The sequence below is a fragment of the Polypterus senegalus genome, chromosome 16 (assembly GCF_016835505.1).
Source record: "Polypterus senegalus isolate Bchr_013 chromosome 16, ASM1683550v1, whole genome shotgun sequence".
Classification (NCBI taxonomy): Eukaryota; Metazoa; Chordata; class Cladistia; order Polypteriformes; family Polypteridae; genus Polypterus; species Polypterus senegalus.
In genome coordinates, this window is record NC_053169.1 from 21283987 (window position 1) to 21311025 (window position 27039).

Genomic DNA, 27039 nt, shown 5'->3' on the forward strand with positions numbered 1-27039 from the left:
ACATATAACTATTGTGACAGATAGGGGGCACTGTCGTCCCCTTTATCCCTCAAACCAGACACCAGATAAAAGTTCAAATAATGACTTTATTCATACAGTAATGTGCACAAAGCACCTCCACCTCCACTATTCCTTCAATAAAGCACAATAGTCAATAATACAACTCAGCCCACTGCTGGGATCTCCCATAGTCTTTTTAAAGTCCTTGACCCTGAAGTGTTTCTCTCTCTCTCTGTCCATGTGACTTTATATCACTTCCGGGTCGGGTAAAACTCCTTTTCTTCAGCGTGGAAGTATGTCATTTCCTCTGTCCCCTCGACTGGGAAGTACTTCCAGGCTATAAGGCAAATAAAAGTCCCTGGGCCTCCCTGCAGCGTCCCCTGGCAGTCCCCATGTTATCCAGCAGGGCTGTGAAGAAAGACTTCAATGTCCATGATGCCCAGCTGGAATTCTGGGCACTTCCATATTGCAGGAAGGGCTCCATCTGGCAGCTTGGGGGTGTTGGCCGGGAGAAGCTGCCAGCCATATTCCACACTATGTATGCTATTATATCACCTTTTTTGTGTCTCTCCAAAAATTAATTTAACTGGGGACTGCAGTTAATACATGTGAGGGGCTGGCACCAAATTCGGGGCTCTTCTCTTTCCAGCCCCCCATGACCCTAAAGTGAATGAAGCGAGTTTCTGAATTTTTTGTTAATCTTTTCTACAAGCAATGATATATCTGTTTTAATGCTTTTTTGCTTTTGTTCAGTTATAAACTCGAGTAGAAAAGGGAAGAATATTCTGGTTATTTAAACTAATTATTTACTAGTGAACACTGAGGTGGAGTATTTCCCTGATGTACAATAGTATCTGCCCCTTATCATACAGTATCATTTGTCTGCTTCTCTATTTGTGAAATGTCAGTATTTGGATACAGTTAAGGGAACAAAGTCCACCAAAAAAGTGATTTAAAATAAACAAGTAAACTTTTAGGTGTTAAAGCCATGCCAAAAATACAAATCTTTTTTAAAATTTCCCCCTTTGGGTTTTCTCTGTTTATGTCTTTTGTTTACAATTTACCTCCCTTTTTATTATTTTTAAAAACAATTTCTCTCCTTCCATTTTTATTCTGTTTTTTGGATGTACTATTTTTCTTCTCCTTTGTGCAAATAATTGTTAGGGCCATCTCCAACTTTCTAGAGATAGAGGTGGAGAGCTGAATCTGTTAGGTTTCCCTGAAATAAATCTCTCATTTATACAAGTATTCAGACTCTTTGTTGTGGCACTCTAAATTCTGGTGAGGTGCCTCAGTTTGCTTTAGTTCTTCTGAGATGTGTCTAGACCTTGATTGGAGTTTACATGTGGCAAGAAATAGTTTACTGGACATCGCTTAGAAAGTATATAAAGTACCATAATTTACACTAAATGTCAGAACAAGAAACAAGCATTAAGTCCAGGGAACTTTCTGTAGACCTTCACAATGAAATTGTGGTGAAGAATAGATCAGGGTAAGGGTGTAGAAGTATTTCTAAAGCTCTGAGTCTCTCCAAGATTGGGCAAGATGGGCTTTGTCAGGGGGATAATCAAGAACCCAACAGTCACTCTCCCAGAACTTCAGGAGTCCTCTGCTGAGATGACGGAACTTGTTGGAAGGCCAACCATCTCAGTAGCACTCCATCATTCAGGAAATTATGTTAGTAAAAGGCATATGAGAGCATGGCTGGAGTTTGCCAAATGGAATTTCAAGGATTCTGAGAACATAAGGAAAACAAATCTTTGGTCTGATGAGACACAGATTTAACTCTTTGGGCAAAACTTCAAGCACTATGTCTGGAGTAAACCAGGCACTGCTCATCACCTGCCTAACAACATCCTAATACCATCCGCCCAGTGACGCATGATGGTAGCGGCATCATGCTGTGGAGGTGCTTCTCAATGCCAGGGACAGACAGACTGGTCAGAATTGAGGTTGTGAGACTTTCCCGGACACCACCAGTCGGAAACCACATCTTTATAAAACACACTCTTTTATTTTCCATAAATAAATACAGGAATCACAGTCCCGAACACCACACACAATGCACACAGCAAATATCACCACTATAAGGGCTTCTCTCTCTCTCAGTCCTTGGCCGCCTGTCTCCTCCTGGGAGTTTTGTCCTGCTCCCATTCCCGACTCAAGCTCCCCGACTGTAAGAAGGTGGCCCCTTTTATTCCTGCCCGGATGTGCTCCAGGTGGCTGCTGACGTCCTTCTGGCAGCACTTCCTGGTTTGGTGGAAGTACTGCCCTTTGCACTGGAAGCACTCCAGGCGTCCCTGGTAGGTTTCTCCGCCATCTTGCCGAGTGTGGCGGAAGTAACTAATTCCGGGTTTCACAAGGCTTAAGGTGCCCCCTGGCGGTGGCCACGTGTCCCAACGGGTTAACCGCTTTTCCCTCTTCTCCCTTGGTCCTCTCTTAATCCAGGATGGTTGCCCTCTTGTGGCCCGGAAGCTATACATGCTCCTTTCTGGTCCTTCCAGGCATCCCGGCCAGGTAAGGACCCCAGCAATCTGCCACAAGGTAAAGATGAATGCGGCCAAATGCAGAGAGGTCATTGAAGAAAACTTGCTCCAGGGTGCTGGTTCAGAGCAACAGTGACCTGAAATATACAGAGTAAACAATGCTGGAGTGACTTCATCACAAGTCTCTAAATGTTCTTATATGACCCAGCCAAAGCCCAGACTTAAACCCAACAGAACGTGTGGAAAGAACTGAAGATAGCAGTTTACCGACGCTTCCCATCCAAACTAATGTAGCTTCAAAGGATCTTCCAGAAAGAATGGGATAAACGGGCAAATCTAGCGATGTAAACCGTGTAGAGACTTACCCAAGAAGACTGCAATTGCTGCCGAAGGGTCTTCTACAAGGTACTGAGTAAAGGGTCTGAATTCTTATATGAATAAGAGATTTTAGTTTGGTTTTTTTTGTGAACCTTTCTGAAAACATGTTTTCACTTTGTCATCCTGGATTTTTGAGTTTAGACTGATGGCCAAATTAAATTCTGCAGAAAAACAAGGGTTCTGAATACTTTTGAAATTCACTGTATATGACAGGATACATTGTGGCCAAGAAAACACCAGTTCTGTACCTGAGAGATGTGCACGACATGGGGGTGATATACTTCTGTAAATTGCACCCAACCATGTGATTTCCCTGCTCTGCTTGGGGCACATCACCATTTCTTGCTCTTGGCATATGTCATGGTATTTAATCTTCTCTAAAAGGTAAGAAGTTGTTTTGTCCTTGCAGTTCTGCTTCAGAACACCCTACCAAGTTATGCAAATAAGGTTTCATTTTGTATTAAACATTTTGGTTTGTGGCACACATAAATAATGCACTGTTAATGATAAACAACCTTTTCTAGTTCAGAGAGCTCTTCTTTTAAAATTGAAATTCCAGTTGTGTGCCGTAACTTGTGTTGCTGAGTGTGATTAGTAATCTATAAACTTTTAGGGAAAGATTTTGATTTGATTTGGAAGAAGATCAGAGGAGTTGTTTTCATTTGAATTCATTCTGGGTAGATGTTTACTGATAATCTGAACATGTATAAAGTATTGTCAACTTGATCTTCAACATGAATAAGATGTTGTATCCTAAGGTTGTTTGTGCCTACAGGAAGTGCACAGTCTGACTTTATCCTGGTCTGTGAACTTGACCTGTTTTGTTATCATCTGGTGTCATGTGAATCATCTGCAGAGATACTTTGCTCGGTTTTCTTTTTCCCTAAATTAAATCTTCCTCAACTTATCCCCAGCACCCATTACTCTCTTCTTTTCTCCCTCTTCCTCAGCCCTGTGACTCTAAATCCTCTGGCTGTAAAAACTTTTGGAAGCGCTGCCAGGGCCTTTTGGAAAATACTTTTGGTAGTTTAAAGAGAAAGACAAAGATTTCTCGGCAGAATGCTGAAGAGGTAAATGGTGTGCAGAAATGCATGTTGTGCCTCTTTGGGTGTTATTGCATGTGTGTTTAAGACTTTACAACTGTCTTTACTAATGCACACCACCGTTTCAAAAATTCTCATGTGAACCATGAATCTCTTATTTGCTGCAGGACCTACAGCACATGGTAAGTGAAGCACAAAAATTGAGAAAAGATAAATAAAACATTGTTTTTGGTGTTTTAAGTAGTCTGTTAGTTTAATTTTTTATTAGCTATTAACACAGTTGTACAGCACTTACAGCCCTGGGTTCACATGCTGATTCAGTTGCTGTGTATGTGGAATTAGAGGGTCTTGTCTGCTTACTTTGGCTTTGTCCCAAAGGTGGTTCTTGAAGCTAAATGTAAACTAGCACTTGAATAACTATTTATTCATCTTTTTCGTAGAAAGCTTATTTCATTATGAGGCTGCCTAAACTGAAGCCTGCACCAGCAGCATCACTAACAAAGCAGGAAGCAAGAGTATCTGGGACACAAAGCAAGCTATACTTGAACATACCCACTTTCTTATATTCCTAGCAGGCCCGAGACATTGGGAGAATGTGCAATTATCACACAAGCACTGGCCATTCTGGAATTAAAACTGAGGACGCTACTGTAAGACAACACTGCTAACATACCAAGCCCAAGACGCATAAAGTATACAGAAATTAAATATGTTACAATGTACTTAATGACATAACAATGCAGAAATTAGGAATTACTTTAGGTGAAGATGCCACAGTGAGAAATAATGTATAAACTTAAGTTTCATTGAAAAAATAATATTAATTCTTCTTAGTTATACTGTCCATTTGAATAATTTCTCAGATAAAATATATCCAGAAAGACAGAACACAGTTCAACCATAAGCAGAGGACTCAGATCAAAAAGCAACACAAGGAGATCATTTTGTCTATCAGGTTCATTTAGTGAGGTAATAGCTGAGTTGTCCCAAAATATTATCTAGATATTTTTGTAAATTTGTCAAGATTTATTTCTTCAACTACACAATTTGTTAGGATAATGACTTGCAGCAGACAGTGCGAGGGATGAAAATGAACAGAAGATCCACAAAGTCAACAAACTGGCTGAGGACAAAACCAAGTCAGAACAATCTTGTACTGAACTAAAATGTAAGCAAAATTTCGAGGTCTGGGAAAAAGAGTAAAAATTCACGAACCAGGAAATCAGAATAAAGGACTCAGAAAGGTCATAATATGAAGTTTTTTAATCTGACAACTTGGATACCTCAGAATGGTTCACATTGACCCTTTGTACCGTTGCTCTGATGACGTCAGGTATATTGAGGACTCCAGGGAATTCTGGACAACATTAACCATGAAGATAGTAGATTCAAATGGTGTAAAATAGCAGCACTCAGAGAAAAATAAAAGGACATCACAGTAAAACACGGCTAAGTTATTATTAATCCAGAAACACCTTAGGCACAAAACGTGACCTCAAATTCAGAATCTGTGAAGTACAAAACCCTAGAAAAGACATACAGAATGTCAGATTTCATGCTGCATGTCAATATAAAATTTAAGAAAAGCAGTCATCATCATCATCAGTTAGTTTGTTCCAGATTTCCAGAACCCTTTTTGTGAAGAGACGTTTTATTGTTTCACCATTAAATGTACTTTTCTTTAATTTTCATTGATGTCTTCAAGTAAACAACTCGTCATTTAATTGAAAGATTTGTCAGTGTCTGTAACTCTTCACAAACTTCCTTTAGAGATTCTCGATTGTGACAGATAAATGAATTAACCAGTAGAGCCACTGCATTATCCTTAAAACCTGTCTGTAATGCTGCCCACAGAACAAACAACATCTCTTTCTCACCTCATCCCACTGTACTCCACTGTCCATTCTTCTGCCGGTCAAGGGAATTTGTCCATTACCCACCTAGTTTCATACTTTGATATCCCTTTGTAGGGTAACTTCTATTTGTTACTATATAGTCACCAGATACCACTCATCCTCTCATCCTAGGAGAACATAACTTCATTACGTAAATTTAAACTAAAGCCCCACTGTGTGTCTGTCATCTTGGGTTCAGCTGCACACTACAGTTTGACTGCCACTCATTCTGACCAATTCCTGTTGTATTACAGCTCTCCATTGCCTGACCCAGAATTTCCAAGGCCACTTTACCATCTGGGACTGTGGGCCTCTTTTTTTGTCTAGAATTACAAATTTTGGTTTTGAGATCTCACAACTACTGTAGGTCTCAGATGGATCTTATAACTTGCAACACCTTAAAATTAAACTTAAAAATACATTGACTCTGCTTACTCCAATCCAGGATTATTGTAGCATTAAAATTCAGAATATAATATAATCATAATATAGTTGCACTAGCAGGTACAGAACAAGTACTACCTGTGGAAAATAGATATTTTATTAACAAATTGATATAATTCAGTAGAAATAAACACAAGACGAACACAAGGTACCAAATATATGTAAAGGATTTACCTATTGCCTGACTGACTGACTGTCATTAGAAGGGGGTGACTAATGCTTGTTACCGTCACAGCACAAACCCCACTTTTTCACCTCCTCCATTATTTCTTCCACAAAATTTTAAACTCTCTTCCTCCTGACGGTCGAGGACTTGCCAATACCAATTCTCCCAACCCATACATGCCAGCCTGAGACCATTACTTGTCTCTGTGGAGCTGACAGTGCCCATTCACTATTTCAACAAGGGACAATAATGTAGTGACGTCTGGTATCCCTACACCAGGCAGGTAACGTCATATTATAACTAAAGCTCTGAACTTTAATCCTCAAAGTTCCCAGTTCAGTTTCTGAATCTTACTCACTGTGCGACTCAGAGCAAGTCCTTCTACCTTCCTATACTGCAGTTTTGAGACAAAGAAATGTATTGTGGCGGATGCCCGGTGCCCTTGCCTGGCCTGGGCGCCTCTTCTTTATATGGTCCTGGGGAACAAGCAGGGACTGAACAGTACCTCCCCCAGGACACTAGATGGCAGCCTCCCTGGGTGGCAGTGGTGCCTCTGATTCCCGCAGGGCTCTATAACCCTGCTGGGATCCGAGAGTGCCACCAGGGGGCACTGCAGTGGTTCTTGAGTCCATGTGGGCGGTTCTTCCACCACACCCGGAGGTGCAACTGGAAATAGGTCATCAAACACCTGGAGCACTTCTAGGTGGGCTATAAAAGAAGCCAGCAACCACCACTCCGGGAGCCAGAGTCAGGAGGAAGGAGACAAAGCTTTCCAGAGAGGAGTAGAGGAAAAAGAAAAAGAAAGAGAAAGTTAAGGAATTGTGTATTGTGGTGCTGGTGCTTTGGGACTGTGTTGTGCCTGTGAGAAACGGGGAAGACATTGCCCACAGGCGAAGAAAATGAAACATTTATTTGGTTTATCAATGTGCCTCCTGTGTCTGTCTGTGTCGAGTTGAGCACTGGTATACCGGCATTGTCACAGTATGTAAACAATTTTATTGTAATTTTCCTTAGTTAAGGTGCCAGTTGCATATATACAGTAATAATAATAATAACCCCAAACCTATAATACCAAAGGTACACTTTGCTGCCTGCCTTTGAGGGACAACATGGTCCTTCATACATCCACTTTGGACCATCTGCTCCATAATGTCTAGAAGGAATATATTATGTTTCCTCCCAGATTGCACCTTGGTCTGCAGCCCCTTCCTCAACCCTCTCTCCTATCCCACCAGTCATCCTATTATATCTTCAAGTAGTTTGTGGACACTTGAAGTACAGCAGTGTGGACCTGTTGTATTGGAGACATTTTCTTACATTTACAATATTCATTACCAAAATTAAGAAGATGCCTGTGATGAAAGAGAACTTCTGTATAATCTATAGGCTTTCTTTTAAAAGTATGTTATTACCTGTATTTCTATTAAATTCACTTCCCAAGTAGCCTGTCCATGACTTTAATTAAGAGATTTATCAGTATAGATTTCGCTAGTTTGTTTCTTAATTTGCACGTTTTGTGAAGGAGCTTTTTTTCAAGCATGGAATGTATATGAGTTGTTTCTGTCAAAAGTGCATGCTGTAAGACTTGATGTCTTTAAAACCTTGCCTGTAAAATCTGCTTATTGGGGTGAAATTGTTTCAGCAGTAAAACGGGCTCTTATTATATAGTAAAAGTGTGCATGACAGCCCTTGTAAGACAGACAGGCTTGCAAGTATACATATTGAATCGCCGGCCAAGCAGCTGAGAGGCAACAGTTTGAATGGGAAATGATTTACACCCTTGTGTTTCATCATGCGGTTTCTTACACGGGCACATGAAACAATTTCAAGCAGGCTTCACTGACTTTGCTCCAGTTTATAAAAGGAAAGAAAGGAAAAGCAAACCACTTGATGATGCTGCCAAGTCTAATAGAAATGAAAACAAACAACTCTGTTTACTTCAGTTGTTAAAATACAGTCCGTTGCTTGAAAAGGCCCATGTTGAATCACTTCTGGAACATTTTTGAAATGACAAAAAGCTGAGCTGCTGAATGAGTCTCGCATGTTCTTTTGCAAACAGCTGCAAGGCACAATACTTAATGGAAATAATAACATTGATACACAACTTGAACTTGCATTGTCAGCAAAGTGCACTATATAAAAGGAGTTTGAATTGCCAGAATAACAATAATTACCTTCCATGATCATGTCCTCATGAGCACTCTTTAGGTGAGGCAGCAAGTCAGTCCATCCTCACAGTGAATCATAGCTTCTGTTATGTCACACATCTTTGTCATTCTACTACTACATCAACTAGTTCCCCCGAATGCTTGCCAAGTCCACAACCTTACCGTCTTTCCATTGGCATGGTGAGTCAGTACTGTAATCCACGTTGATTTTCAAAGAGAAATAAGTTTTTTGACATGAAATAAATTTGGGAGTGTACATTTCCAGACAATTCAAATTCAGCTATTCAAACACAGATCACATTAAAGTTGCATATTATACACGCGAGAAAATGTTCTAAATCCAATGTGAAAAGTTGTGATTCCATTAGATTCTTTTTTTGTTTTGCACAGGTCTCTAAAAAGATAAGACCAATGTCACATGTGAGCGAAACAGGTGCAGTGTGAAAATATTCTCATTGTGAATCTCAATGTCTTCACTTACACGGATTTATCTGATGTCATTCATCATTAATTTAAGATGACAGTATGGTTTCACATCTCAGTTTTCCTGTTAAACCCTAGTAAATTTTGACATACTCTTCTATAGTGAGGTTAAAGAAACAATGTTAATATCCATACCCAGATTTATTAATGAACACAGTTTTTTGGCAAATTATCAAATCATGAGTTATTTAGAGATGCCAGTCCAAGACACAGCATGAATTTAAACTGTTACAGGAACCGTACATGAACATATAAATTCCACCCAATAAACATATGGACTGAGGAATTGTATTGTCATCCAGGCCCCTTATACCTACGACATTAAGACACCCACTTCTCGCTTCCCACTTCCCAAAAAGGCACATACAATGTTTTAAATGTATTTTTCCTGCTGACAAATTCTGAATTTATTGTAAACTGATTGCAAGGTATGTTGTTGTGTTTAGGGGTCCATTTTGGAACGGAGGTTATTGCTGCTGCCTCAGAGATTCAGCACCCAGAATTTGAAACTGCATCCAGTCGCTACCTGTGTGGACTATGCATGTTCTCTCCATGTTTGTGTGGGCTTTTGTCTGTGTCCTGAGGTTTTTCTCCCATTAGGGTAACTGCTGATTCTAAATTGACCTGTGTTGGTGTGTACATTTAAGTTAAATCATGATTGCACTTTGTCCCTGTGTATGTCTTTACATGAGTGGCCCTTCGATGGGCTGACACCATATTCATTGCTACCAGGCTAGGCTCTGGCCCTCTGCAAAGTTGAATTGGATTAAATGTGTTTGTGAATGTTATTTTTGGGTCTTTTTTGTGTCTAAGTTCTTGATAGCAGACTATCCACCCAACATGTGCGCGATAGACATATGAGCGGCGACTAAATAGCGGCCATTAAAACGTGGCGTCAAAATCGCGCAACAAAATCACACAGACAAAATCACGCCGACAAAATCTCAAAAGTTTCATTAAATATGAATTACTAGTTTAAAGCATATATAATAATGTTTATTTTAGAAGGCAATATTATGAGACACGGCACGCAGATAGTCCTTAAGATCACGCCCTGCATACGTAGGAAGAATTGCAGCAAGACGTCTTGATAGTTGAGCGTATTTAGACTTGCTGGCTGCCTGACTGCTGGTAATTCCGCTTTGTATACGACGCGTTATGCTAACCCTCGACTGAGTTATTTGTTCGCGGCATGCCATCAGCAATGATAACAGTTATAACCTAGCACATAATGTGTACATAATGCGCACGTATGCATCCCACTCTCTTGGCCTCTCTCGCAATTTTGACAGCACGCATTTGTCGAAAATCAGTTAGTGAGTTTGTCGGCGATCATTTGTCCGTCACGGTTTTGCCGGCGTTCATAAGTCTATCGCGTTTTTGTCAGTGAACCATCCAATTTATATTACTATGTACAAGATTTTAAAATTATGATTTTTTTTATTACTGTGCAAAAGTAGTATTTTATGCTAACCTTTCTCAAGCGAAACTAAAGAGGAAATGACTGTTGTCATTTATTGTGCAGTGGTATTCAAGATATGTTCCTGAACCTTTTGTGAGTTTAATTCTGTTTGCTCAAACTCTTGGCCATACTCAGTTTATTTGTCAAACCAAATAAAGCCCACCACTATACTAAATACTCATATTTTCTCTAATAATAGATAGTGGCCTTAAACCCCTTTACACTCTTGAAGCTGTGCAGCTCTTTAGAGTGAGCATGGAAGATATCCAGCATTGCCTCAACGTTTCGCACAAAACATGATGGTTACCTTCAGACCTATTGAGATTTGGTATATAACTGACATTTTCAACCCAATTATTTAAAAAGATAATTGCATTTGTTTCATATTCAAATATACCACGTGTTAACTGTTTAAATCTCTCCTATCTTCTTTGGGCAACATACAGTATACTAACACTGCATAGATTAAATGTTTACCTTTTAAAAATGCTCTCAATGTATATGTACTGTATGTGTTTCTTCACTAGTTTTACTCTCCTATCACTAAGATACACAGTTTGCTCATTTTAAGCGCCATCGTTCTCGTATTTTCTGTTTTATTCACAGCTTACAGTCAAATTTTCAATGTGTTCCTGGTTGCCACTGCTGCCTCACCTCAGTGCCTTTGTCTGCAATTTGCATGTTCACTCTATAATCATATGAGTGTAGGTTATCTCCCTTATCCAAACGTTGTGCACTTAAGTTGGTTAGCAACTCCATAATTTTTGTGATGTGCTTGAGTGTGCTCAATGATGGACCAGCAGCCCATCCCATGTAGGTGTTAGTTCTTGCCCAGTACTGCCAGAATAGGCTGATTTCCAACAATTCTTTATTCTAAAAATTGGTTTCAATAAATGAAAAAATTAATTGTCCGATAATACTCGAATAATAGTCTTTCTTGGGGTTAGTGGAAAAGGATAAATCACCGTTTTTCGTGAAAATTGTTTACTCTTCCATTTGGTGTTGGCTGGCATGGTGCTGAATTAGTGCCTTTAATGAAACTTTGGTCTTAGCAACACTTGACAGAACTGTGGTAACTTCAGATTAGTCATAAAGTTTGACGTCTAAACAATTACAGCTGTGCGTTAACTCATTGCAGTGGCATATGGGCTTAATAAAATACCTGGCCCAACACATTTTGTGTGGTATAACAAGAATTGGACTTCACAGGATCAAGCAGTTGTTTTTCAGAGTTCCCTGGAGAGTTGAAAACTGCCTCTTATTAGCCAATTAATTATCTTCAGCCCCAAGAGAAATAATGAGATATTACGCACTGTCTGATTATTATGTCCTTAGTTTTATAGACATTTCTGAATCTTTTCCCTGTTTTTTTATGTTTCCCCTGATTTTTTGATAGTTTACCAGAATTAGGCTGTATTATACTTTTTTACTGTATGGAATTATCTATTTTAAATCTATCTCTCCCGTCTTGATTTCTTTATTTGATTGCTTTGACTTATCTGCAGTGTCCTATTGAAATGTCTTTGAAGTTAATAAGTATGATCCCAAAATTGTATGCATGCCAGTTTATTTTATAACTGGGTGACATCATTTGTTTTACTACAGCTTCTAATTTTTTCCGTTCTTTTTTTTAGGTAAGTACCTATTTGCATGTAGAGAACAACAACAAAGCAATGCCGCCTTTGGTTGAGAATGTCACTTTGCCCTGTACTGTCAGTAAAGAACATCTCAGAGCCTCCACCTCCCCTCTATCCAAGATCAGTAGTGTGTCATTCCTTCCCATGTCAAAAATCAGCTGTGGTTCTGTCTTCAGCAGCCTGAAAAGACGAGGTAAAACGAAAAACCCAGATGCCCGCAGGCACACCATTCAAAAAATAATGGCCGTTGACAGTGGGATGTTTTCTGGAGAGAAAGTTCAATATAACACTTACACTTGGCCTCTAAGAGAAAAAAGGAAAAAGAAATCATTTCAGAATCCTGTCATCTCAGAGCCTTCAGACTATGTCAAAAACCCGCTTGCTAAAGACATTGATTCAGAATGTGTAGACATCATGCTTCCAAAAGAAAGTAAGTCTTGGGTTAAAGCGGCCGCGGTGCCCCCAGTTAATAAGAACTGTAAACATCTTTCTTTGGGCTCTGTTTTGAGTGTTGAGCTCCCCAAAGACTTGAGTCTGATAAGTGGCATCCCTGGTCTCATCAAAATTGAACCTCAAGAAGCAAAAGTGAAAGATGGTCTTGACAGTACAACAGAGCTGGACTTTCAGAAATTACAAACCAGAAAAGGTCACCTGGACATGACTGTAAGAGAGGTCCGAGGCTGCCCTAATATCACAGCTGGAGAGCATTCTAGACGGGTTCCTCTAAGTAAAATGTTTACTAAAAATCATGACAATTTCCCTTGCCAGACCACTCTGAATAAAAATTCAAGCAGCATATTGCCAAATAAGTCTACCATTTGCCATATATCTTCATCTTGTCACATGTCCAAAGAGTCCATACTTGCCACAGCTGCTACACAGGATTCCGGTGATGATATTTATCTTTCAGAACCAAGCAGTCTACCCGGAATAAATGTTTTATGTGAAGAGGCGAGCCGTGAATGGGACAGGCTGGCTGCCGCTGTGAGTTCTGAACAATACGAGAGAGCTAATTGTGCTTACACCACTGTAGAAGAAGGACACTGTCAATCAAATGTACTCAGAATGCCTTCAGTTCCTACAAGTGAAGTCATTCAAGTAGTTCATGAATTAAGTGTGAAAGAAAACCTAGATTTTGACAGGACCCCTGGTCATGCCACGAAAGACCAAATGAATAAGGCAACCACGGCACAAAAGTATGAATCAATACCTTACAGAATGCAGACAAAGGCAGAAAGATCCTCAAGTAAATGTGAGGGAAAGGACGTTAAGTCAAGTTCCAGTCATGGCCTTGATAGCGATTCCAAAGAGCCCTTTCATCCAGATCATCAGCAGTTTGAAGAGGAAGAAGCTGAGCTTGAAGACATCTGGAACAAAAGTGAAGATTATCGGCAGAGTATTTGCTCTGACATCATGTATCAAACCTATAAGCAGGATGAGGCTAACTCCTCTTTGTCACAACCAGTTCCTGATATCACCTACCGAAAGCTTGTCACCACCTCAGCCCCTAATCTGCTTGTTGCTGAGTTTAGACTGCCTACACCTATACAGACCTTACTGGGCTATACTAAAGGATCAACTGATGATGAGAAGTGTATAGCCAAAAGTCAGAGGAAGTCCTGGGCAGCTTTTTCTCATAATGAACAGACTAACCAGCAAATTGCACTGATTAATGAAACTGCATCTGATTCAGTGAAACTGCCAAATATAGATGATAAGCAAAAATATATTTACAAGTATAGAGAGGAGGAGGAGGAGGAAGAAGAAAGCATTAACAAATTTAAGGTACTTTGTGATATAAATTTTACAAATTTTTGGTATTGTGAGGAAAAAAAAAAGAAAATTACTACAGTTATATAGCAAAATATTAGTAATCTCCTTTGAGTTACTTTCATCAAATATGCTTCTGTGTAGTAAAAAATCCACAGAGTTTCAATTGCCATTAACAAAATGTGGCAATTATTTCTAGGGAAGCATGCTGATACATAATATTTTTAAAACAAAGAACATTGTGCTTAAAATTTTTACAGAAATTACTGGATTTCTTAAAAGTGTTTTGCAGTGCTTCCGCGATTGTATTTTCTGAAACCATTTCCTTCATTATAGAGGAAAGGAGGCCAGAGCATAAGGCAGGAATCAATTCTGGATACAATTGTCATTCATAATAAGACACCCACACAGGAACAAACACACACATATTCATATATGGCCAGTTTAGAAGTCCAAACTTACCTAAAATGTATATGTCTTTGGGACAAAAGAGAAAGTCAGAGAATCCGGCGAAACACTGGAACAAATTATTATGATGTCAGTTGTTTTTACATCTAAAAACGTGTATAAATGTTCAGAGTAAAATCCCTGCACAGTGCCAGTCTTGTGCTCATTCAGCAACAGACAATCACAGGCAGACCTGCTGCCTCTTGTCTTGTGCTGACATACACTCCAAAAGATGTGAAATTGTTATAGAATGTGACTTGAATGGCACTGTAGTAGCACTATGCAATGACTGCATACAGTAAATTAAAGTCTTACTAGTACAGAGCTCGTTGTTTGCTGGAAGTTTGTAATGGCCACACTGGTTAGTCTGAGAAGTGGGGACAATTGTGGACAATACCTGAACACGGTCTATGAAAATCTTTACTTGTGTGACACATCAAATGAAAATAACAAAATATACAGATAAGTATGAGTGTCATCAAACAGCTCATCAATGATAGCAAACAAAGGAAAACAATACTTGATAAGTTATAAGCCCATTTGAGAACTATTTATATTTTGACTTTTGATTAAATTAATATTTAGCTATTGATTCAGAGCCTAATATTACAGTCATACTACTATATTTACTGTTTCATTTTATTATTTTATATCTGTGCTACTCCAGTTGGAGGCTTATTTTCATCTTTTTATGAAAAATCAAGGACTACAAATACAAGTTTCAAGGAAGGGAATAATTTATATTAATCCTATTTTTATTCTGGATAATATAAACTAAAAAAAGCCATCTAAAATAGTCAATAATGCTATTTAACAAGCATTCAAGATCTCTGCTCTGTTGCATATTGAACACCAAGCTCCTAAGACTTGAGTTTCTAATGCTTTGTTTAAATAAAAGCATCACTATGGTTGTCTGCTGCTCAGTCTTTTAATAACAATGACCAGTCTCTAAACTCAGGTGTTGAAACTTAATTGCATTATTAATATTATTATTTATGCTGTAGCCTATGTTTTATGTATGTTGTAGCCCCCCTCACTCCAATGCTTATGGTAAATGGACGCCAATGCTTACACACATTCATATCTGGCCAATTTAGAGAGGCTACCAAAGATGAGCATGGTACCGCGTCATACACATGTTTGTTGCATGGAAGAATAATGAGTTACTCAACAAAACTCATGAAAAACATAAAAATACCACAAATTAATAAATAAAGAATAGAACCTGTTTATAGCCATAGTGCTGCCCAGTTCCACTTCATATATATGAGGGACATTCAAAACGTTTTTAACTCTATTTATTAAGAATTTCAAAAACAAACAACATCACTTTTTTACATAGTCTCCTTCGTTTGTGATGCAATTTTCCCAGCGTCGTACCAAGTTTTTAATACCTAATTACTACTCCTCCCGCCTTCACCATTTCCAACGAAAATATACAAGTACGGACACTTTTTGAGCGTCCCTTGTATTTACAAGATGAAAATTTCAAATTAGCCCCTGTGATGAGCTAGCTTCCCATCCAATGCTTGTCCCTGCCTTGTGGTTAATGCTCTGACCCCTCATGGCCCTGAAGTTTAGTTTATACTAAATAAATTGCAGATTAATTTATATAAAATATAATACAATAAAGCTGTAATTAGCACATTACACTCAGCACGACATCAGCCATGCATTCAGATAAAATATAAAGTATGGCAGGACAGGAATTGATGGGAATTATCGCCCTATGTTGTTGTTGTTGACGATTATTGTAGGACATTCACTTTCATGAGCTCTCCTTGTGCATTACTTTATGACCGTATACAAGTCCTTTTCATTTCTTCTATAATGCTGTTTAACATTGTTCTTTCGTCAACTGCTTTTTGTACATCTTATGGCTTTTTCTTTTGATTATCTTCTTGCCCCTGTGTTCACACTTTAGTCTCCTCTATTCTGCTTCCATTTCCTTCCTTATGAAATTTCAAGTTTTTTTTTGGAAAAAGTTTAAACCGCTTGCTCATTTTCTTAGTTAATAACTCTATATGTGGGTTTACATACTGTATATATTATTTTTTGATAATTACTCACAAGCATAAATATACATTGTCAGTAACACAGGAATACACAAAATATTTCTGACCAAGAATCAATAAAATATTTTGTCATTATAAAGCCTAGCAGCAGTATTTGTATAAAGCTTTTTCGAAAACCCGTTGCTGAGACACAGTCTGAAACGTGATGCTCTGTCTTGCGAATTGTTTTCTTATTGTGTTGTAGTGACATATTGTTTTTCAGCCATGAGATTATTTAGGTGAGAATCAAGCACTCCTGACTCAACAGCTCAAAGACTGTGTGTTTGACTGAAGTTGGAGTTAATTGTATATAAAGTTTGAAGATTCTCGCAAATCTGAATGTTTTTTCTCCCATGTCTGTTAAATTCATTAACGGTTCTGAAGTGAGTACAGTATAGATGTTTGCTTGACTGTGCCCAGGTGTCTCATCCGAGGTTCATTTTTGTCTGTATGGCTGTAGCATATGACATTATAGTGGATAATGTGGGTTCAGAAAACAGATTGTTACATTATGCATGTGAATTAAAAGAGAAAGTTCTGATTTAGTCATGCTGTAACTTGAATTCTAAAGTAAACCCTTTAAAATATTAATATTAGTGCAGTTTGGGATAATATAGTGTTTTTAGTTAATTTTTCTGAACCTCTTTTGTATGCTGTTATTTCAAATGGAAGGATTTTAGTTATTTATCATGTAGCCTCCTGAGCCATATTTTTATCTTCAGAAAATTTAGTCATTTGCATTTAATTTTTTTCAACAATAAAAAATGTTATGATGTATAACAGCAACATGTAAACACCAAAAAGTCAACATAAATACAGTACGAAAGGTATGCCTAGTGCTCATGGCTGTACTGATGCAGATATGGTACATATTCTTTGTGTGATATGTTTTGAAATAGTCACCAATGCACATCCCGATGTCACCATCAGTACAGTAGCAGCATGTTTCTTTGCACACGTTTCTTATAATATTTTTTCTGTTGAGAATGAAGAGATAGAATGACAGTCAGTGAACCGCACGATCAACATGCCCCTTGTGTAGGCTACCACAGCACAAGGCTTTGTGACTTACACATTTCCTCTTATATGAACATTAACTTTTGCTGCATTGTGAACAGTGCTTAGGGTCTAACATCCTTCTTGTTCTTCTTCTTGATCGCAATCATTTTGCCTTTTTGCCATGCACCTACTTGCATCACGGTGAACCTTCAGGTGACCAAATTCATATCATGGCAGCTCAGTTGTACAGTGTCGTATGCTTCAGTTTCTCTGTCCATGTAAACGCCTGATTACCGATTCACATTGGCATCACAATCACTTGGTTCAGCTAATGTTTCAGTTTTAGTTTGTTGTAAAACTGGCTTTACAACTGTTCATTTACACACTATTGTCTACTTTGGCGGAAGGCTGTACCGAACTCATGAATATTGATGAGTTACGTTAAAGTGGCACAATGCACAGAAGTATTCATTATTTTTTGCTGGATGTTATTATTTCATCCACTGGAAGATAGAGAATACTTTCCCAAGAATTATTCAAGTTTAACATTCTGTTTGCCACCCTGACTCTGACTCTGGAATAACCATATTGACATAGAATTCTGGACCCAGTAACTCTTGGGATTAATACCAAGGAGGTTAAAAAAGAAAACTGCGAACACAGTGGTCACTGTGGTGACTTCATTTTTAGTACAGAGTAGTGTATGTGCAGTCGGGAAATCTTTTTTGCAGGGAAACCAGTGTATGGGGCAACAAAAGTTAAGTCAATGGTTCTTAAACTGTCAAACTGTATGGTTTGGTGGAAAGTTGCTAATTGGCTGATTCATTAGGTCACCTGAATGGTCACAGAGTAGTTTGCTTTCAGATTTTTCTGTAAGAATCCATTTGTCAGCCCCAGCCATGCTGTACCACGCTTCATAATATTTTTCTGGGTGTTTTTTTAGATCACAGTCCCAGCAGAGTAATTTGAATTAATTTTAAATGTTTCTTTAAGGAAATTCTTTGATATAATTCTGACATTATTTAATGATAAATTTGTTGGTGTGAAAGGAAAAACAATAAGCATGAAGCTTCATAATGAGCTAATAGATCAATTTCAGGTTGTACATTTGATTATTATACATGTTTTAATAATAACTCAATATATTAATAGTTTAAAAAACAATGAAAAAATATTGCCCTGAAGTTGTATTTATAATAAATGCATGCATTATTAGAGAGAGGGAAGAGCAAGAGCAGCATTTGCGGTTTTCCATTCCATGTGTATTTACAGCACTTGCACAATCCACATTTCATTATTTGGACAATTGTCATGGATGGGGATAAGGGCAATGTTACTTCTTTCGTCCATTTTCTGAAACCATTTCTTCTTATCTATACATATAAAGGAGGGTTGGGATTCGAGAGGCTGTGTTTGTGTGTTTGTGGAGGGATTGAGAGTTAGGGCGGGTGGGGAGTCACGTGATCATCTCCCCGCCCAGTCACGTCATTTCATTCGCTTCATTTCACTCCACTGAGCTCCGCAGTTGACGCGCTCTTGCCGTTCTTTTTCCTTAGTGTTTAGTCCTCTCTCCTTTACTGATTTACTGTTTACTAGATACAGTACTTACTGAATAGTATTTTTTCCTTTAGTGTTTCTACTTAGTGTTTAGTAGACGCGGTGTGCCGGTGTTCCCGGTGGTGTTGCGGTTTACTGTTACTTTCTACTTCGTTTTTATAGTTTAGTGTTCAGTAGACTTTTACTTTATCTCATTTACTGTTGTTTTTTACTGTTGTTCCCGGCGCTGTTGCCCTTTTTTACTTTATCTCATTTAGTGTTTGGTAGACTTTTACTTTATCTCATTTACTGTTGTTCCTGGCGGTGTTGCCGTTTTCCCGTTTCTATTTTTATGTAGCATGTTCACGAATTAGTCATAGAGAAAATGTATATATTTTGGCTCCAGGAGGACAAACCAAAAATGTTGTATATAAAGAAGCTCTATAAGTCGCATGTAGATACATAATTATTCCAACTACAGCAACTGCAGCGAAGCGCCCGTGGTCTGCTAGTACAGTATATTACAGAGCTGAAGCCTATCTTGGGAAAATTGGGCTCAAGGTTAGAAATATGGCTGGAATTAAAGGCAAACTCATCAACCACTCACCCTCACCAATCTGACTAACACTTGCTATATGTTTTTGATTGGAATGTGCAAACTACATTGCAGAAAGCAAATCAACCAAAACACAAACCAAACCAGCACCCTGTTGACCAAATCAAAATCTGAAACCCCAATGATGCAATTTTATTTATTTGTTCCATAAAGTACATTAAGGGTGTACTCACACTAGCAATTTGTTCCTGCCTGAGCATGTTTGTCTGCATGTAATCCCCCAGAGTGTAGTTTATTTGACTAATGTGATCGCTCCGTGCCGAACCAACCATACTATGCCCAGGCCTGCTTGGAAAAGGTGAGCCCAGGCACGCTTCAATAGGAATCGGGAACAGTGTGATCACTAAACGTGCCTGAGCCCAGAATACAGACATGACCTCCATGATACGACAAGTTAGTTAAAAAACCTACCTCATTTACCATACCATTTAAGTTAAAAACAGGTTTTTATTCTCACCTTACAGATGGAAGTGAATTGTAGTTGGCAAGAAAAGCTTCAAATTCCTCCCTTAACGTCATTTTTCTCTGTAAAAATCTTCTCATATGTGCAGCACGATTAACAGCAAAATGCTGTCCTGCACACTCAGTAAGTCTGTAAGGGGGCAGATCATTATCCTGCCCTGCACAACTTCAAAAAAAAAAACACAAAATAAGGAAAATCATTTTGACATGAATGCTGTCACTCCGTGTTCGGATCTTATTTTGACTTTACACAAAGTAAATGGTGATGACGAAAGGGTGTTCGGGCCCAGAATATTAAAGCGCAGTGTGAGTGCAGGCCAGCGGGTTGGGTTGGCTTCAAGGAGAGGTGACGATCACACTTGGGCACAGTATGGAAGAAACATGCCAAGTGTGAGTACACTCTAAAATGAATGAGTCACAAGTCAGTCAGATATACTTTCCAATACTATATCAAATGAAGTACAGCATCTTATTTCCTACCACCTAAAAAGTAAGAAATCAGAAATTTAATATAAAGTCATCACAAAAAGATGCTGAGGCGTCATAAAGGATACCAGAAGTTCAATGGCAGAATAAAGCAATTAAGGATAACATTAGTTAATGTCCTCCAAAATCTAAAGACGTTTTGCACAGTTACTTGTAAAGTGAATGTAGTTTTGTTTTTTGAATTTTAAGTGAAACAGGACTTCATTTCCCTTCTGTGTGATGATGGTAGGTGGGTTTGTATTCTTTCAGATGAATTGGATAACAAGAACAACAACAACAACATTTATTTACATAGCACATTTTCATACAAACAGTAGCTTAAAGTGCTTTACATAATGAAGAAAAGAAAAATAAAAGACAAAATAAGAAATTAAAATAAGACAACATTAGTTAACATAGAAAAGGAGTAAGGTCCGATGGCCAGTGTGGACAGAAAAAACAGAAAAAAAACTCCAGACGGCTGGAGAAAAAAAAATAAAATCTGCAGGGGTTCCAGGCCATGAAGGGTCCAGTCTACCTAACATAAATGAAATAGTCCTCTTTGTATTTAGGGTTCTCACGGAAGGACTTGATGATGATGGTCACGTAGACTTCTGGCTAACAGTCCATCAATGTTGGAGCATCATGATGCTTTGAGTAGGTGGTGGTGGCGCAGGAAAAAGAAACAGAAGAGAGAGTTGGGGTCAGTACAGATTTTAGAGCCACCATGAATAGTTATGATGAGTTGAACATACAGAGTATCAGGATTAAGTTAAAGTGATGTTAGGAGAAAGCCATGTTAAAGTAATGTGTTTTCAGCAGTGTTTTAAAGTGCTCCACTATTAGCCTGGCGAATTCCTATTGGCAGGCTATTCCAGATTTTAGGTGCATAGCAGCAGAAGGCCGCCTCACCACTTCTTTTAAGTTTAGATAAGATGATGTGTTAGCAATAGATTGTCAATTAAGCAGTAATGTTCTATCAGATGTTATCCTCAACATAGCATTTACAGATTTAACACAAAATTTTAGGCTCATAAAGTCTAAGTGACATTCCCAAAACGTGTGACTCATGTTACTATTGTATAAGTAACATGACCAATCATTCATTTCTTTCAGTCCATTGGGAACAACTTTATCAGATATGAAAATTCAGTGTGGCCTGACAGGTTTAGTCACCATGAACTTGAGATCATTCACCTGGGGCCTCATGTATAAATGGTGTGTACGCACAGAAATGTTGCGTAAGAACTTTTCCACGTTCAAATCGCGATGTATAAAACCTACACTTGGCGTAAAGCCACGCACTTTTCCACTGTACCTCATGCCTTGTCGTACGCAAGTTCTCCGCTCGGTTTTGCAAACTGGCGGCACCCAGCGTCAAAGCAATGGTACTGTTCTTGTGTGATTACTCATTATTTTCATGACGCGGCTTTATAAATACACAGAAACTAACCGCATATTGTTTATTAGTGTAATGCATCTGATTGTAATTAACTCGTAACAATATAATGGTCCAGGGAACAGCCATAGTATTCCAAATACCATAACTGCTTTAGCGTTGTTACTCTCACTTCTTCTTCTTCTTCTTCTTCTTCTTCTTCTTCTTTCAGCTCCTCCCGTTAAGAGTTGCCACAGCGGATCATCTTTTTCCTTATTACTCTCACTGCACGACTCGGAGTATTGATATCACTGTATCTGAGTGTGAATCACAGCAGCAGCTGATCGGAAAGAGAATTATCGGTATACAGCTTTAAGGACACGCTGTCTCAGCCACTGCAAAACGTTTTAAAGCCTTTCCTGTACAGACCTCGCGGTTCAGAAACAGTTTAATCCCAAGAACTTTAAATGCACTGAATCAATTGCTCCTTGTAGAACTTATAAGTACAATCACCCCACTGTAAACTTGCACTACAGTTATAATATCTCACAACACTTTATAAAGCGCGTATTTACATATGATGACGATATCATTTTTAAGGTGAAATGCAGCAAAATATGTTTGTTAAATTATACACATAAAACTTTAACTTCATTTAAATAATCTATATTCTTCACTGGGAGTGTCGTGAAGGATAGAATAATTAAACATGTACTACGAAGATATTTCAATGTTCTTTAAACGTTTTGAAGAATCGGCGCTAAGCTTACAGATGGCTTAACGTCTATTACAGAGCTGATTGTATGGCGATCGGTTACTTGGGGAAAGAAAAGCAAGGACTCTTGGGGCGGCCATGCCAATATATATTGAATATAAAACAGAAAGATAAAATAACAACACAGCTAAAAACGCAGCGACAAATTTCAACAAAAGATAAATGCTTGTCATGAGCACAAGGCTCATGAAACACATGTTTAATAACGTGCTTTAGCTCCTATCATCATGAAAATGACATCACGTATACATCTCAGTATTTTAGTTATTCAGAGAACTGTAATATCACAAATGTAATGGACTCTGTCCAGTTGGAGGAAGAGAGCCAGTTTAAGAAGCAAGTAGTGATTCACACACATAGATCACATACGAGTAGAAGATCAAATACAAAACAAAGCATTTAACGTGCTACTTTAATTACGATGTGATTTGAGAAACTGGTTGATTAAACGATTTTAAGATGAAGTTTATAATGTTCTACTAAATGACAAAATAAACTACGTGATTAAAGTGGAAATGTCGAGATTGAAGTTGACATTTCGTGCTTTTTCCCCACCGTGTGTCTTTTTTCTCTGTACCCTAATAAACTTTCATATGACACTCAGACAGTGGGCTTACAACTCTTCTTTTCACGGCAACTTTGATATGTGACTTCTTTTTTATTTCCGGCACTGTGCGATTTTGTGAATGTGAGCTTTCAAGTTTCTCCAACACGCAATGTCACTCGATCAACTTCCTTTTGTTGATTATACCACGGTTTATTTGAACAAATAGTATGTTTTTCCTTTGCCTCCACTTGGTATTCGCTGAAATTCTTATATTTCCCCCGTACTTTTCCCATTGTCTTTTCACAGAAGGCTGCGCTTAAGGGCGATTTATATTGATTTGCATATTCAAATAGGCGTAATTCTGGGAGGATTTGGGGCGTTACATAATGCGCGTGCACGAGCGTTAGTTTTCACGCTGATCGGGATTTATGTAATGGAAGAACGTGGAAGTTGGAGTACGCACAGATTCCTGCATCTGGATTTTTCTGTGCGTAAACACATTTCGGCTTTTGTGCTTACGCCATGTTATAGTGCGAGTTCTACGCACGGCGTTATACATGAGGCCCCTGGTGGTTACATTTTTCAATGTTACCAACAACTGAGATGTTTATCCAAGCAAAATATAATGTTCTTTTATGTTTCTGAGTATAATGGATGCAGTTTGGATAGCTTTACCTACAGTATATACATTAATGAGCATACAGTATACCGTGAGCATCTAGTGTAGTTTTGTGGTTGCATAATCAGTGTGCCTCTTTGAGCACTTGTGACTGAGACAACATGGAGTACCCAAAAACATTTTCAAGAAGACACAATAATCATGGCAGGATCTGAACCCATGTCCCAGCAATTGGGAAGTCATAGTGCTAAGTACTGCAACACCAATGTATTGTGTTTGTTTACAGCTAAAAGAATGTGTTGAGTTGTAATTGTTTTTTGCTTATTTATTTTGTCAGTCTTTTACTTTTAATGTTTCTGTGATTTTAAATTCACTTTTTAAGCAGAAGCACAGAGCCAGTGCTTCCAAACATGTGCTTTAATTTTACTGGTCATTCTTAATTGGCCTATTGTGAATATGAATGTGGATGGACTGGAACTCTGGATGGTTCCTGCCTTATGCCGAGTCCTGTGGGAACAGGCTCAGGTCATGTCATATTCTTTCCTCTTCAAGTTTAAGTTTTAAATAGCCAGAGTGTTAAAATTAAGTTTTCATGTGTTTTTTCTCATGGGTAACAATGTTAAAAGAAATGGATGTAAATGAAGATTTCAGCCACACACACACACACACACACACAGAGTGCAGAAAAGCGTAAAGCAAAGTACAATAACTTTACAGTGGCGTTTTCTAAAACCTATGACAATTCACATGGACTTTTTAGGGCTTGCTATACTGTGATTTGCTCATATTGTATGGAGAGTTTCTTGCATTTTAAAAGTTTTGTTTTATAAGAGTTTTATATATCGAGTGCAAAGGTATCTGAAAAATACTGAGTGACCGTTTGATTTTTCATTATCAAGACTCCATTTTTTTTTTCTTTTCAATGGACAGAAGTTTCATAAGTTTATGTAAACCTTTGTGTCTTCATGGGGTATCAAAACACCAAAGACAGTCAGTAAGCACTTGTGAAACAGTTATTTCTGCCTTTATATTTTGCCTTTAACGTATGAGATACTATGCACCTTCTGCAGGACCACTCACTGAGTCTTCTATCAGTCCACATGGGACTGGAAAATAATGGCAAAGAGCCGCTGGCATCTGATACCAAAGACTACGAAAACATGGAACAAATGGAAGCCCTTGAAAGCCGTGGTCTATCCGACATTATGGTATGATAATTTTGTTGATTTTCATGAATTTCACAAAACAACCTTTAACTTATATAGTGGCTCTCTGAAGTGTACATTCTATCTAAAAACAAAGACCTATAGCAAAATTGCTTATATGTTTATTATATTTGAAGCCAGACAAGGTTAAGAAAACCCTGGATGTAACTTAACATACTTGAGTTTTGAGACATTATACTCTAAAATATACGAGGAGCGTTCAATTATAAACAGGAATTTTCATGCTCTGTTCTGATAAAGAGTGCGAGGTAGACCTGACTCATTGGAAAAACACATGCATGTTTGAAGTTGTCATTATTAGTGCTAGCTGGTCTTTCCCCCCTTCCTGTCAGTTGTAATCGACATGTCGGAGCAGGAGGTACAAAGTAGCGTTGTGCAGCCGATTATTATTACATCTTTGACAAATGAAGGAGTCATTCCATCTCAGATTTATTTGAGACTGAAAAATCAGTTTGGGGATGAGTGTCTCTCACTCTCTTAGTCCAGAGCAGGGGTGCCCAAGATGTCGCGATCGACCGGTAGATCGCAAAGGTAGTGCAGGTAGATCGCGTTGCATTAAAAAAAAAATGTTTTCAACGTTAGTCTATCATATATCCTCCCTATGGCATTTGCCACTTGATTGATGTACAGGGCGGTCAGTCTGCGATCTCTTCTCTTCTAACACACTGCTCATCTCGCACGCACGATCAAACGCGCGAGCTACTGCAAAACTCCAGCTGTGATCTAGTTAGCCCTCCAATTTATATCGACTAAAGAAGGGATTAAAAAAAATTGTTTGGGGAGGGTATGGGCTAGATGTGGAATTGAAAGAGGATTTTCTTTCTCACAATTTCACAATCGAAGTGCGTTTGTCTGATCTGTCTATCTATCATTGCTGTTCCAAAGAAGGAAAATGTGGAAAGGCACTTTCGAACTGTTCATAAAAACTGCGAAACTGACGTCCTTCCAAAAAGCAATCTGAGAAAGAGAAAAGAGAGGGAACTAAAATCGCAGTTAATCGGACAGCCGTCATTTTTCACTGGGCTGAATTCAAAAGCAAAGACAGACGCACCGAAGCATCGTTCTGGGTGAGTCACTTGATCGTTAAGCATAAGAAGACCTTCCAAGAGCTACTTCCTTGACGGCATTATTCGGCTCAACTTATTTATGCGAGTCAGCCTTTTCCGTCATGAAGATTATTACATCCAAATACTGTAGTCACCATAAATGTATTGAATTGTTATTGTGCCATAAATGTTATTCAGGTATGCAAGGTACGACAACATATATTTTATGTATAAAGTATTCTCTCTCTCGCTCTCGCTCTCTCTCTCTCTCTCTCTCTCTCTCTCTCTCTCTCTCTCTCTCTATATATATATATATATATATATATATATATATATATATATATATATATATAAGACCCGGGTTCGCTTCCCGGGTCTTCCCTGCGTGGAGTTTGCATGTTCTCCCCGTGTGTGCGTGGGTTTCCTCCCACAGTCCAAAAACATGCCGGTTAGGTGGATTGGAGATTATACATTGGGCTTGGTGTGTGGGTGTGTTTGTGTGTGTCTTGCGGTGGTTTAGCACCCTGCCCAGGATTGGTTCCTAATATATATATATATATTATATAAATTAAAAAATATATAATTTTTAATGTAGGTAGATCATTTCAACCTGGTCATTTTAAAAGTATCTCGCAAGCCGAAAAAGTGTGGGCACCCCTGTTCTAGAGTGTATGATTGGTGCGAGTCATTCAGAGAGGGACTATCATGTCTTCAGTCCACCTAAGGAATTTTTAGGAGGGATGAATTTCAAGTCGAATGAGAAGGTTTTTGATGCTGTGCAAGAATGGGTCAACATGCAGTCAAAAGACGTATACTCTTGCGGGATTAAGAAGCTTCCTGAGCGCTGAAACAAGTGGATTGCAGTGGCAGGAGACTACATAGAACAACAGTGTGTTAAGTCATTTTGTTGTATTCAATAAATAAAGTGCAGCTCATA

The 27039-nt window shown here is 38.5% G+C and overlaps 1 protein-coding gene across 6 annotated transcripts in view; it reads left to right on the forward strand.

Annotated features, from left to right (window-relative positions):
• LOC120516555 (spectrin beta chain, non-erythrocytic 1) overlaps window positions 1-27039 on the forward strand; it is a 256791-nt gene that overhangs the window by 184504 nt on the left and 45248 nt on the right. For 3 of the 6 annotated variants that reach the window (XM_039738310.1, XM_039738308.1, XM_039738309.1), the window contains exons 24-26: window positions 3815-3934; window positions 12160-13947; window positions 24901-25038. In XM_039738310.1, the coding sequence (XP_039594244.1) occupies window positions 3815-3934; window positions 12160-13947; window positions 24901-25038 (2046 nt within the window). The remainder of the gene's footprint in view (window positions 1-3814; window positions 3935-12159; window positions 13948-24900; window positions 25039-27039) is intronic. The other 3 variants (XM_039738311.1, XM_039738312.1, XM_039738313.1) reach the window with 3 other exon arrangements.